Source organism: Salminus brasiliensis, chromosome 10, assembly GCF_030463535.1.
Source record: "Salminus brasiliensis chromosome 10, fSalBra1.hap2, whole genome shotgun sequence".
Taxonomy (NCBI): domain Eukaryota; kingdom Metazoa; phylum Chordata; class Actinopteri; order Characiformes; family Bryconidae; genus Salminus; species Salminus brasiliensis.
Genome location: NC_132887.1, coordinates 41,276,507 through 41,291,506, shown reverse-complemented (window position 1 = coordinate 41,291,506; position 15,000 = coordinate 41,276,507). Strand labels below are relative to the sequence as shown.

The 15,000-nt window shown below is 46.8% G+C and overlaps 1 protein-coding gene across 1 annotated transcript in view; it reads left to right on the top strand.

Moving 5' to 3' along the window:
- The window catches only part of pacrg (PARK2 co-regulated), a 35,702-nt gene that overhangs the window by 16,283 nt on the left and 4,419 nt on the right, over nucleotides 1-15,000 (top strand). The window contains exons 2-3 of the mRNA XM_072688918.1: nucleotides 1,494-1,628; nucleotides 7,288-7,292. Of these exons, the coding sequence (XP_072545019.1) occupies nucleotides 1,494-1,628; nucleotides 7,288-7,292 (140 nt within the window). The remainder of the gene's footprint in view (nucleotides 1-1,493; nucleotides 1,629-7,287; nucleotides 7,293-15,000) is intronic.

Sequence of the window (15,000 nt, the reverse complement as noted above, 5' to 3'; positions counted from 1 at the left end):
GCTCTATAATGTTCATATGATCCACAGCCTCATTCTGACAGACTGTAATACACTACAGGAAGCGTAGGGGGCGCTCTATAATGCTCTATAATGTTCATATGATCCACAGCCTCATTCTCCCAGACTGTAATACACTACAGGAAGCGTAGGGGGCGCTCTATAATGTTCATATGATCCACACGCTCATTCTGACACTGTAATACACTACAGGAAGCATAGGGGGCGCTCTATAATGCTCTATAATGATCATATGATACACATACTCATTCTGACAGACTGTAATACACTACAGGAAGCGTAGGGGGCGCTCTATAATGCTCTTTAATGTTCATATGATCCACAGCCTCATTCTCCCAGACTGTAATACACTACAGGAAGCGTAGGGGGCGCTCTATAATGCTCTATAATGTTCATATGATCCACACGCTCATTCTGACAGACTGTAATACACTACAGGAAGCGTAGGGGGCGCTCTATAATGCTCTATAATGTTCATATGATCCACACCCTCATTCTGACAGACTGTAATACACTACAGGAAGCGTAGGGGGCGCTCTATAATGCTCTATAATGTTCATATGATCCACACGCTCATTCTGACACACTGTAATACACTACAGGAAGCGTAGGGGACGCTCTATAATGATCATATGATCCACACGCTCATTCTGACAGACTGTAATACACTACAGGAAGCATAGGGGGCGCTCTATAATGCTCTATAATGTTCATATGATCCACACGCTCATTCTGACAGACTGTAATACACTACAGGAAGCGTAGGGGACGCTCTATAATGATCATATGATCCACACGCTCATTCTGACAGACTGTAATACACTACAGGAAGCGTAGGGGGCGCTCTGTAATGCTCTATGATGTTCATATGGTACATATGGTCATTCTGGTGCCCTCTTGTAGGTAAATGCTAAACACTAAATATTTATATATAAACGTGTTTTTAGGCAGTCATATAAATATGGCCCCATTGTGTTTATTAAAGGTTTAGTAAAGGTTTAATGTCTGTGGAGAGAAATGATTATGACAGATAACAGATATGTGCAGTTATAGAAGATGTATCTTCAGATAATGTGACAGGCCTGTTTCACTCTAAAATGAACGTATTTCACTTCTGGGAACAACAGCGCACAGTTATTCTAATTTATTGTTTGTCTGCTGAACTGTGTGTGAAGTAGGCGTTTGTTTGTCTGAGCTGCTGCTTCTCGACACTCTTTTCCACCTAATTGTTGTTTATTTGGTCCCTCTCTCTTTGCCTTTGTGCCATCATGTTTTAACACTGAATAATGATGTTTATGTTTTTAAAGGAAGAAAGGTAATAAGCGAACGTAGCACTGAAAGCTTACTGCTGGACTCTGAGTGCTCTGTGAAGTAGATAAATGACTTAAAATATCGCTGCCCTGCAGACTGAGATGTTTCATTCATTGTATCTCTCTCTCTCTCTCTCTCTCTCTCTCCTTGTGTGTTACATACAGGTAGTGGGTCCTCCTGCTGCAGGAGCGTTCAGAGAGCGTCCATCCAAACCCACAGCCTTCCGCAAGTTCTACGAGCGTGGGGATTTCCCCATCGCTCTGGAGCACGACACCAAGGGCAACCGCATCGCCTGGAAGGTACCATACTACCACTGTGGTCCACTGTCTGCTGAAGAGGTCAAACCAGTCCAGTGGTTGTGAGGGGTGCTAAAGGGGACAACGCATACACAGACTAAATAACATGATAATCAACTAATGATTAGTGTGATTATGTGATATAACAGTAAAACAATAATAACGCATTGTAAAGAGTTGCAAAGAACAGTAACACCCAAATCGCATCCGTCTGGCTCTCAGTTCAGCTCGGTTCTCTGTTCAGCTCGGTTCTCCGTTCAGCTCGGTTCTCTGTTCAGCTCGGTTCTCTGTTCAGCTCGGTTCTCAGTTCAGCTCCGTTCTCAGTTCAGCTCGGTTCTCTGTTCAGCTTGGTTCTCTGTTTGGTTCAGCTCGGTTCTCTGTTTGGTTCAGCTCGGTTCTCTGTCCAGCTCGGTTCTCTGTTCAGCTCGGTTCTCTGTTTGGTTCAGCTCTCAGTTCAGACCAATGGTGCGTTTCTCACAACAATATTGTCACGATAAATCAAAAACATCAGATGCAGATGCTACACTGCCCTCTGGAGGTGCACAGGATACAGGGTACATTTCAGGAAATAAGTAATGTTAGAAAACTGCAGGGTTCTGTTGCATCATGTAGGATTCTGTTGGGTCCTGTGGCATCATGGCCCTCTAGGGTTTTCCAGGGTTTTCATATAGGGTCCTGTAAGGTTCTTTGGGGTGCTCTAGGGTTCATAAGGGATGTGTAGTGTCCTGTAGGGCACAGTTTCTGCATTCCTTTAAAGGCTGGCAGTGTGGAGATGTGAGAGTGTTCGAGGCCCAGTTCTTCCTTTCATCATCTCTGACTGTGAGGAACTGGTGCCATTGACATCTGTTAAAAGAATCAGCAGTGAACACCCTACCATCATCTCTCTCTCTCGCTCGTCTCTGTTTCCAGGTGAAAACATCCTGAAAGCTTCACTATTAATTATTGAGAGCAGATTTAAAAGTGAATCTGCCTCCGCTATTGAAAAAATAATGTCTCTCTCTCCTCTGCGCGTTTACAGCGGATTGCTGGCAGCGGTAAGTGTTGTATGAAATTGTTGCTGTCATATCTAATGCAGCTGTTCTGCTTATTAATCTCACTGCTGCGGCTGCTGGCATGCGGCCTTCTCTCCAGCTCTGCCGCTCTTCACTTTAACATCCTGTGGGTTTAGTCATTTACACTGCAAACACACTTCTACTGCGGGCAAACACCTACCCTTCATCTGCCCTACACACTTTGTGAGAGTGTGTGTGTGTGTGTGTGTGTGTGTATGTTTGCACTTAGTGCTGCACAATTTTTATAAATCCAATATAACAGAAAACTGCAATATGCAAATTACCCCCACTCACACTTTTTAAAAGTGTTTTATTCACCCAACTGTAGCTCCGCCTCCTCAGTGTATATCACAATACCTACATTTAGAGTTATTAATATTCACCCTAATGAGAGACTGTAGCTCCGCCTCCTCAGTGTATATCACAATACCTACATTTAGAGTTATTAATATTCACCCTAATGAGAGACTGTAGCTCTGCCTCCTCAGTGTATATCACAATACCTACATTTAGAGCATTATTAATATTCACCCTAATGAGAGACTGTAGCTCCGCCTCCTCAGTGTATATCACAATACCTACATTTAGAGTTATTAATATTCACCCTAATGAGAGACTGTAGCTCTGCCTCCTCAGTGTATATCACAATACCTACATTTAGAGCGTTATTAATATTCACCCTAATGAGAGACTGTAGCTCCTCCTCCTCAGTGTATATCACAATACCTACATTTAGAGTTATTAATATTCACCCTAATGAGAGACTGTAGCTCCGCCTCCTCAGTGTATATCACAATACCTACATTTAGAGTTATTAATATTCACCCTAATGAGAGACTGTAGCTCCTCCTCCTCAGTGTATATCACAATACCTACATTTAGAGTTATTAATATTCACCCTAATGAGAGACTGTAGCTCCTCCTCCTCAGTGTATATCACAATACCTACATTTAGAGCGTTATTAATATTCACCCTAATGAGAGACTGTAGCTCCGCCTCCTCAGTGTATATCACAATACCTACATTTAGAGAGTTATTAATATTCACCCTAATGAGAGACTGTAGCTCCGCCTCCTCAGTGTATATCACAATACCTACATTTAGAGTTATTAATATTCACCCTAATGAGAGACTGTAGCTCCGCCTCCTCAGTGTATATCACAATACCTACATTTAGTTATTAATATTCACCCTAATGAGAGACTGTAGCTCCGCCTCCTCAGTGTATATCACAATACCTACATTTAGAGTTATTAATATTGCATTAATGTGTGTGTGCGCACGCAGGTAAAAGAGTTGGAGTGTTAAAATGTCAAGGGCTGTGTGTGTGTGTGTGTGTGTGTGTGTGTGTGTGTGTGTGTGATATTAGAGCACCTGAGGGGGAGGAGGAGTATTTTTAGTTTCTCTGAGTGCTCTAATACCCCTCTCTCTCTCTCTCTCTCAGCTGGAGTACTTCTGTGTGTGTGAGCGAGTGTGTGTGTGAGTAGCATATGCAGCAGGCTGATAAGAGTGAGTGCTAGGTGTGTGTGTGTGTGTTGCAGGAGGTCCTGCTGTTATTTCTAAAGCTTCGGAGCGTTGCCTCACTGTAGGCTAGAGACCACCAGCCACAGTGTGTGTCCGAGGGAGGGGGGGTGTGGCTAGAGAGGGTGGAGAAGAGAGAGAAACAGGTAGGGGGCGAGAGACAGAGTAAAGGGGGAGAATTGAGAGAGAGAGGAAATAAAAAAATGAGGAAAAATAGAGGCGCAATACAGCAGCCAGTCACAACAGAGATCATTTACATACATCAGTACACAAGGCAATTAAGACCAATCACAATCGGGGAAAGTCTCAGAACAAAGGAGGCAGTGGTAAAAACCAATCACAGTCCGGGGGAAGAATCTTATAACTAATGACACAGGGATTAGGACCAATCACAGTCGTGTGATGATTTAGCCATTCAGTTAGCACCCTGCTAATCGGTGTACATAGGTACATTAGCTTCACTAGCACTAATGAAGCACAAAACACAACTTGGCTGATTGATCGATATTTTGGGGAAACTGGAGGGATTTTTGCTGAACTGGCACTTTAAGTGTGTGGAGTGGGTCCAGCACATACAGACCCGGCCCTCCACACGACCCTGGAGGTCCGGATTCCTGCTGTTCCTTTGAGGGTCTCTCTGCATTCCTCAGCACATTCCTCTCTTCCTTTCCCTTCCTTAGATTTTTCCTCCTCCCTCGCTCGGCTCGGTGGCGCTGAATAAAATCGAAAATGCATTTCATAAGAGCATCAATGCAAACCCGATTTGTGGCCCTGAGACTCCTCCTCAGGGGCTTTATGGGGGGAGGGGGCTTCGGGGGGCGATCAATTAATCTGATCAAGTGCTTTAGGAAATGGAGAGCGTAAGTACTCCACGGGGACACACATCCATCTCCTCTCAGAGATTGAATTATTCCGAAAGCAGAAGGGGGAGAGAGCCATAAAAGGAGCCCAGGGAGTCTGTGTGTGTGTGTGTGTGTGTGTGTGTGTGTGTGTGTGTGTGTGTGTTACCCCAAAGTGCAAGCGGCTGCAGATGCAGCATTAAAGCAGAGCACTTATTTTCATTTCTCCTTTTTTCTTGCACAACTCAACCTGATACAAACACACACTTTCACACACGTTAGAGATACCCCAGTCCGAGCCGCTCTGATCCGATTGTGGTTATAGTAAAGTGAACATGTGGACGGGGGCTGGAGGTAAAGATTCCAGAGACCAGCAGTGATTTGTCATCAGTGTTTGTGTTTTTATGTTACATCGTAGGAAGATGCAAAATATATCCATGAAACAAACAAGCCAGTGATTAGAACCAGGGGGAGGAGTTCCAGAAAAAAACAAAGTGTTAATTGGGACCAATCACAGCCAGGGGGAGGGTTTTTCAGAACAGATAAGGGCGTGATTAGAACTTCCATTGCACCCTGCCCCACATCTGGCAAGGGTTGACCACCACCACCAGAGAACACAGTTCTTCCACTGCTCCACAGCTCCTCAATGCTGGGGGTCTTTATACCCCTCTAGCCCACGCCTGGCATTATTAGGCAGCATGGAGCCAATAGGGTCATGATGATGATCTGCTCCAGAGAGTCCTATTCTATTGGCAGTACTTCTTCTCTACAGGGACTAGACAAGCTGTGTGTGTGCATTTGCACATCTGTGTCAGCAATGGGTGCAGCTTAAAGTAGCTGAATGCATTCATTAGAAGGAGTGTCCACAAACATTTGGACATATAGTGTAGATAAGGATCCTTACCCCCCCACCCCCCACACACACACACTCTCTCTCTCTCTCTCTCTCAACCCCAGTTCAAGCCCACGGTCCACACAGTGGAACTTGAGACTGGAGTGCAGGTTTGTGACAGGGTTGTTTCCGTGAAACTCCTCTGTTTGATCATCACTGTGACGTGAAGCTCTATTTCTGTGTGTGTGTGTGTGTGTGTGTGTTATACGGGGCTGAGCGCTGCAGTGTGTTTCTGCAGGGAGGCTTGGGTTTGACCCAGCTAAAGGTTAACGCTTCATTTAGATGGTGTGTAGATGCAGGGCGCTGAGTGTTAGCCTGTGTGTAACGCTGTGGGGCTTATCTGCAGGGCACGCCGCCGCTCTGGGACAGAATAAATGAATCCGTGGCAGAAAGACGCTAACCACACACACACACACCTCCACACATGCTCACACTCTCACACACACACACACACACACACGGTGTGCTCCTGAGAGATATGGAGCGCCTCCTCTCCCGGGACAGAAATAAAGCAGCCAGGAAAAAAAGAGTGGAAATCGGGGCTGATAGGAGCGCACTCTCTGGGGCTCCAGGAGGACAGGAAACAGCACTGGAAATATCACACACTCACACACACACACACACACACACACACACAGGCAGCATCATGTGGTGAGGCAGACTGCCACCCTCCAGGGACAGCGAGTCTGAGGCATGCTGGGTAGGCAGGGAGGCGGAACACACACAGAGAGAAATCTCATCTGTGAGCTAAAGGCTCAACGGTGTCCTTCTTCATCGTCATCTCATCCCAAACTCCACACGCCGCTGCGGCCTGACCCCGAACCCAACACCTGCAGCCCGACCCCGAAACCAAACCACAACGACCACCTGAACAGGCAGACTGCAGCAGCAGGCTCCTCTACCTCATGCTCTCAAAGATAAGAGGTTCCTGCAGGAACCTGGAGGTGTACTAGATGGAGATGTTTGTAAAACAGATTTCCTGTCCTTTGTGGTTGGGGATGTTTGGGTTGGGTTTTGCGGTTCTTCTAGAGGTGATGTTGTTGGGGTTCTTCTGGAAGTAGAGCACTTGGAGGTTCTGAGAGTTATATGAGGGGTGATGTGTGTTCATTAGGGTTCTTAAAAGTGATTTCTTTCTGGAGGTGAGCTTGTTGGGGTTCTTCTGGAGATCGGATATTTGAGGTTCTTCTGGAACTTTGGGTTTTTTGAGGTGGTTTTGAGGTTTTTCTAAAGGTGAGTTGTTGGAGGTGAAGTTTTGAGGTTCTTGTAGAGATGAGTTTGGGTTCCTTTGGAGCTGAAGTTATTAAAGGTGGACTTTAGAGGTTCTTCTGGAGACCTGGTTGTTGGGGCTCCTCTGGAGGTGGAGTTTTGAGGTTCTTCTAGAAATCATTTGGGGTTCTTCTAGAGATGTGGTTGCTGGGGCTCCTCTGGGGATGTGGTTGCCGGGGCTCCTCTGGAGATGTATAATCATGATAACCTTACTAGTTGCTGATGACTGTCCAAACACTTTTGATTATAAAACATCAAAGGATCAACTGCACCAGCAGGTGGAGGCAGTGATGGGAGATGTTTTTTTTTTTGGGGGGTGGGGGCAGAAAATGATGAAGGTCAAAACTGGCTTCTGTGACAGAAATGTAAATTGTACCTCGCGGAGTGATGGCTAAACTTAAATCCCTTCATTAATTTAGCTAACAGCCTATTAGTTAAGATGCAGTGTATCGATCGAATAATGTGCATTTGCTCTTAGACCCATTCAGCTTAACGAGCACTAACGATTTCAGCGTGGCCTTGCGGTTAATGCTCGCAGGCATTTTGGCGCGATGATGTCACGGCACTGCTGGAAAAGCCCATGAATCTCCAGAGTGGCCCTCAGGGACACGACCACCTCTCTCTCTCTCTCTCTCTCTCGCTTCTTAAAAAAACCCTCTGTAGGCAGAAGCTTGGCCCGCACCGACACATTAAAAAAAGACATTAGAAAGTGAGGCCCACTAAAATGTGGGTAATAAATCTCATATTGCTCTTCATGAGATCGTTTTTTACCGAGCACTTAACACATATTAAACCTCTCCGTGCTTTTACTTATTCAGGTAAGCCGAATGAGATAACCTGCAGTGGCAGATCAGTGTTGAGGAATGTGCAGAATTTTGTGAAGATCATCTTTTTCTTATTCATTTATTAATTTAGGCTCTTTATTGCTTCAAAATTGGGCCAGACACTGATCAGACTGCTGAAACGGTTGCTGTGAACGAGAGGAATCCCAGTGCTGTTGGGATTCTCTTGGAGGAGGGGCTGTGAAGGTGGGGTTTCAGACTGTTCCTCTGAAGGTGGGATGTGGAAGTGTGGTTGTGGACGGTTCTTTTAGAGTTAGGATGGTGGAAGTGGCTTTGTAGCAGGTGCTACTGGAGGCTGGATGGTGGAAGTGGTATTTTAGACTGTTCTTCTGGAGGTTTGTGTGGATTGTGAAAGGTTCCTGCAGATGTAGGGTGGTGGAACTAGGGTGGTGAAGGGTTCTTTTGGGGGTGCAGTGGTGGAAGTGAGGCCATCCCGTACACATTTAGCCCAGTGTCTCTCACATTGCGTTGTTATTATTATGCTAAATTACATCGGCTGCTGGTTTGGGTTTCAGCTTGTGTAAAGTCTGAATCTGAATTATTGAGTAGAAAATGAATGCTCAGATTTTTGTAGTTAAAATGACGAATTGCTTCACTTTCTGAGACATTTTTTAAAGGTATGATAGGCTGCGTTTACCTAAAAGGTGAAAGTGTCCTGAATCTGATCTTTTTGGTCATATGTGACACAGCTGTGTTATCTGTGTGTCATTGTCAAATACAAGAAACACACAGATTTTTCACATCTGATATGCTGCAGTGTGGTTCAGTCCAAACAGCCAGATCTGAATCTAACAATCTAACTCTGCATTTGCTGAGGAGAAGGGAAAAAGCACCACAGACAGCAGTAAGGTGAGGTGTTCAGTGGTGGGATAGCGAGGAAACAGACCTCTTAAGTATTTTGGGTGATGTCTCTAAATCAGAAGGCACATGTCGCAATCTCTCAGATAGAAATTTATAAAGAAATAAAAAGCTTCCAAGGGCGCAAACCAAAGAGGCGTGGCCAAATAACGTGCCCTTTTTACCCACAGGCTTGAACACATTCTCGCTGATGAGCCCAGCTGTCAGCCGCTGGAACTCCTGTAATGCTGAAGAGGGTGGAACAGTGACCTCACGTGAAGCATTGCTCTTTCGCGCATGTGTGTCAGTTTAGGGGCGTGAACTGCTCAGACAAATGTTGGAAAATAAATCAGATTAAAAACATAGGAGAAAAATCAGTGAGAAAATCAGATTTGGGCTTTACCTGCTGTGTGAACACAGCCTTTTCTACAGCATGAGCACCAGCGCAGCGTACTCTCCTAACTGTCCCAGTGAGACTGTATCGGTGCAGCGTAGAGGGTGTTGGGTACACCCCTACCCGCCTCCCCCCACTCTGAATCAGGCAGCTATTGATTGGCATGCACACTGCCAGCGGGCTGCAGCTCCAAATGGAGCCTTTAATTAACTAAATGGAGCAGCGGCAGCTGGGTGAGAGCGGCACTCCGGCATAGGGAATGAGCCAGGAGAGAGAGAGAGAGAGAGAGAGAGAGAGAGAATGCATGGATGTGGTCCGTTCCTGCTGTGTCCTGTTGCCGGAGGGCTGCTGCCTTGTCCTCTTATCACTATCTGGACCTCTCTGTCACTCTCGCATTACCCCCGTAGATAGACGTACACACTCTCAACTCCTGCTTTCTACTGCTGTTAGCCCCTCTCTCTCTCTCTCTCTCTCTCTCTCTCCCTCTCTCTCTCTCTCTCCCTCTCTCTCCCTCATTCCAGACCTCTCATCGTTCTGTCAGAGGTTAATTGGTTTGGAAATGATTCCATTCATTCTGCAGCGTAATGCTGTTATCTTGCTTTTGTGGGAAGTAGGGACGAGAGTAAATAAGGAGAGCTCCTCCACTCGCGCTCCTCCACTCGCGCTCTTAAGCCTGATTTAAAAGAAAAGAGGAGAAAAAAAACAAATCCAATTTAATCCGTCCGACTCTTTTTTTCAGACGCTGGCCCAGGTCTGTCCCCACCAGTCTTTACTTAAATTATGGCAGGATTTCATTACCTTGAAAGCCCCCCCCCCCCATCTCCACCCACCCCTCTATGCCCCCCCCTCCGTAAGTTAAGCAGATAGACGGCTCTAATGTCTTTTGTGTAAGCTGAAGGTCAGCGTGTTTGGATCGGTGAAGCGCTCAAGGCTCTCTGTGATTAATGCACTGTACAAAGTGCCTTGGAATTATGCAGCGGCCTGATGGCTTACACACACACACACACACACACACACTGATGCAGGCGCACAGGCACCATCACACTGCAGATGAAAGTGCCCTCCTTGCTGCCTTTGTTGTGGATCAGCAGAGACATCCCTATTCGCCCTCCCTGAGAGAGTGAGACAGAGAGACAGAGAGAGAGAGAGAGAGAGAGAGAGACAGAGAGAGAGAGAGAGAGAGAGACATAGAGAGAGGGAGAGAGACAGAGAGACATAGAGAGAGAGAGAGAGAGAGACAGAGAGAGAGACAAACAGAGACAGAGAGAGAGAGACAGAGAGAGAGAGAGAGAGAGAGAGAGACAAACAGAGACAGAGAGAGAGACAGAGAGAGAGAGAGAGAGAGAGAGACAAACAGAGACAGAGAGAGAGAGACAGAGAGAGAGAGAGAGAGAGAGAGAGACAAACAGAGACAGAGAGAGAGGTTCTCCTTTTGGTTCCTTGGAGTGTTTTTTTTAGGGAGGGTTTCTGGTTTTCAGGATTGCTGTTTAGAGTTTTAGGGTTTTTTCAGTTCTGACAGAAACTCTCTTTAATGTTGATGGTTTTGTAAGCCGAGCTCAGCAGCAAGCCGTTAATTATCACGTCAATAAAGCTGTAGAACTGAGAGGAGGAGAATGTGTGTCTGTTGAAGAGACAGAAAATGTCAGTGTGTGTGTGTGTGTATGTGTATGTGTGTGTGTGTGTTTGTCGTGTGTGTGTGTATGTGTATGTGTGTGTTTGTGTGTGTGAGGTTGTATATTAAAGCAGTGAATTATTGATGAAGTTGAGCTCAATAAGGCTGTGACCCCACAGCACTGCTAAACCTGCACATGCATTACACTCTGCAACCTGGAGCGTGTGTGTGTGTGTGCTGGTAGCTAGAGGTAGACACAGTCCAGAAACCGCTGAGATGGTGTGTTTTCATCCTCCTGCAAAATCAGCATTATTTATTATTTATTTATTTTTCTGGATCTCAATTCATATGTCTAACACACACACAACACACTGTATACATATTAGGACCAATATGTCTTTAAAACTCAATGTTCTTTGTGAAGAATGTGAAGAACAACCTTAAGCCACAGTCTGTAAAAACTACACTGCAAACACAGCCAGTCAGCTCCACCCATTCAGCCTACAGCAGTTCAGCTCCACCATTCAGCCTACAGCAGTTCAGCTCCACCCATTCAGCCTACAGCAGTTCAGCTCCACCCATTCAGCCTACAGTAGTTCAGCTCCACTCATTCAGCCTACAGCAGTTCAGCTCCACCCATTCAGCCTACAGTAGTTCAGCTCCACCCATTCAGCCTACAGTAGTTCAGCTCCACCCATTCAGCCTACAGCAGTTCAGCTCCACCCATTCAGCCGTTTCCACCTTAAGTCTGACAAACGTTTGTCTCAGTTACTGTAGTGAGAGCCAATCACTGACTTCCTACAGAGAGAGGAGCTCCACTTTCAGAGAGCTGCATGTTTCTGTTCTAACAGTGTTCTCCTGACGATAAAGCACTACAGGAAGTGTTCTGTGCACCGGTCCAGTGCGGTCAGCAGTACTGCTCTCTTCTTCCCTGTTTTTAGTGAGCGCTGCTGAGGCTTCTTGGATTGGATCAGGGCTTGTTGGCAGTTTATGGAAGCTGAAGGCCAGAGTGGAACTGTGTCTGACCTCTGTAGAGGGCATTGTGCCCCTGGTGTGGTGGGTGGGCAGCAGTGTGGTGGGCCACAGGTCCACAGTTCTCAGTGCTCTGTGGGAGAAAGTGTATCTATCAATGTACAGTAGGAGCTTCCTTTGTTGATGGAAGCATTAATATCACCATGGGTTGTGAAAAATCCTATTTTGTAAGAGCGCTGTTAACACAAAGAAGCAGAGCACAGGCTAATGCTTTATCGCCTGTTTAGCAGTGCAAGTCAACGGGACACAGCATCCAGTCAGCTTGGTTGTTGCTATGTCAACAGCAGAGAGAGCTGTGATGTGTGTGTGCTTGTGTGTGTGTGTGTGGTCGTGTGCGTGGTGTGTGTACTGTGTGATGACCCGTTGATGAGATAGATCAATAAGCCATGGCCAAGAGTGGCCCATCGATTGTGCCCATGACAGGGCATTCAGAGCCTTAATCTGGATAACAAGGATAACCTTTCACTGAGGGACTGCAGCCTGCATGAGTAGCATACACTCAACCTCACACCACACACACACACACACACCACACACACACACACACACACCGGCGCAGTGTGGACAATGCAACCATCACACACAAGACCACTTTATACACAAAACCTTACTTTGTGCTTCCACTCACTGGCCACTTTATAGAAACACCCAACTTTGAGCATCTGTGGTCAGAACCTCTCTCTGGTCTGGGGGGTGAGATCACACATCTCACCTCTCTCACTCTGCCAAACCTGCACTGATCACTCCACCCAGCCTCCGCTAATGAAGCCCCTCCTTACACAGAGAGAGAGACAGTGAGGGTCAGTAAAACACACTCATTTGTACACACATTCTTAGGACACTGTGTGTGTGTGTGTGTGTGTGTGTGTGTGTGTGAGTGGACAGTGTTAAAAACAGCCGCTCTCCACAGAGAGAGAGGACAGAGGTGGTGTGTGTGTGTGTGAGAGAGTTTGTGTGTGCGTGGTGTGTGTGTGTGCACTGCAGGCTGTGCCTCAGGCTGTGCCCTGTTTCTTTTATCTCTGTTCAGTGCAGACAGCACAGTCTCACCTCCAACCCTCCCACACACACACACACACACACACACAGTCTGATCCACCTGCTCATGCACTCGTACGCATGTGTTAAAGCTGGGGTTAGCTCTGATGGTGTGTTGCCTTTATTCCTGCTGTGTTTTGAGCACTGTAACACAGTCAGCATCTACAATACTCCTCTTTCTCTTCCTCTGAGGCCTTACAAACTATATGTCCAAAAGTTTGTGGACACCCCTTTTAATGAAAGCATTCAGCTACTGTAAGTTGCTCTAATTGCTGACACAGGTTTGCAAATGCACACACACAGACAGACGGGGACAGACAGACAGGCACAGACAGACGGGACAGACAGACAGGCACAGACAGACAGACAGATGGGGACAGACAGACATACAGGCACAGACAGACAGACAGACAGATGTAAACATCATTACGTTAATAAGCGCTCTTCTCCTGCTCTGAACTGACATGGTACTCATACAGCAGCTGAGCTTTTGATAGAGTGTGTGTGTAAAGCAGGTGTGTGTGTGTGGTGTGTGTGTGTGTGTGTGTGTTAAGGAAAGTTTGAAAGCAGGGTCAGTGGTGTCCTCCCTGCCCTTCACCCCTCCCCCAGAGCGGCGCGTTAATTAACTCAGCAGTAAACACTCTTCTCCTCTAACACTGCCCATTGTTTCCTGCCCTCCGCATTTAATCTCCTCGCCCCTGCAGACTCTCATTCACTCTCTCTCTCTCTCTCTCTCTCTCTCTCTCTCTTCCTCGCCCCCACCCCGGATGAAGAGCGCTGACGTTTTGTCATTAAAGACACGAGCAGCAGTCGTTCCTATCAATTACAGACGTCTAGCAGGTTAAAGTCAGATGCACGGCCCGTCCCACAGGGAGCGCTCTACTGCTCCGACCTTTAATCGCCCTCGCTTTGTTTTAACAGAGCCATAAAAGCTCCAGAATACCCGGGAGGGAGGGAGAGAGAGAGAGGAGAGAGAGAGAGAGACAGGGAGAGAGAGAGATAGATAGGGAGAGAGGGAGATAGGGAGGAGGGAGAGAGATAGGGAGAGAGAGAGAGAGAGAGAGAGAGATAGGGAGAGAGAGAGAGATAGGGAGAGAGAGAGATAGGGAGTGATAGGGAGAGAGACAGAGAGAGAGAGATAGGGAGAGAGAGAGATAGGAGAGATAGGGAGAGAGACAGAGAGAGAGAGAGATAGGGAGAGATAGGAGAGAGACAGAGAGAGAGAGAGATAGGGAGGGAGAGCGAGAGAGGGAGAGCGAGAGAGGGAGAGGGAGAGAGAGAGATAGGGAGAGGGAGAGAGATAGGGAGAGAGAGAGAGAGAGAGAGAGAGAGAGAGATAGGAGAGAGGAGAGAGATAGGAGAGAGAGAGATAGGGAGAGAGACAGAGAGAGAGAGAGATAGGGAGAGAGAGAAAGATAGGGAGAGAGAGATAGGAGAGATAGGGGAGAGAGACAGAGAGAGAGAGAGATAGGGAGGGAGAGCGAGAGAGGGAGAGCGAGAGAGGGAGAGGGAGAGAGAGAGAGAGAGGGCAGGGAGCAGCGCTGTGGGGCTGCTGGAGCTCTCAGCTGAATGCTGAGTGGGACCTGAGTGACAGACATTCTGAACTATGTGGTGGAAGAGAAGAGAGGAGGAGGCGACGTGGTGATAGTCATAGTGACGGAGACAGAAGTGGTGATGGTGATGTTCATGGTTGGGATGGTAATGATTGTGGTGGTGGTGATGTGATGGGTCGGTGCTGTCGATGGGCTGTAGTTGGTGGGGTGATTATGATGATGCTGTTGGTAGGATGGAGATGGTGGAGGGCACTGTGTTGGTGATGGAGATGGATAGTGATGTTTAGTGAATGTAGATGATGCTGTTGATGGTTGATGGTGCTGGTAGGGGAGTGATGGGGGATGTTGATGGGATGTGATTATTGATGGTGTTGTGGTGTAGTGACGAGTTGATGTTGGTGATTCAGGTTGTTAGAGATGGTCAGTGATTGTAGATGTTGGTGGTGGGATGTGGTGTGATGATGGTTGGTGTGGTGGATGTTGATGGTGATGATGGTGA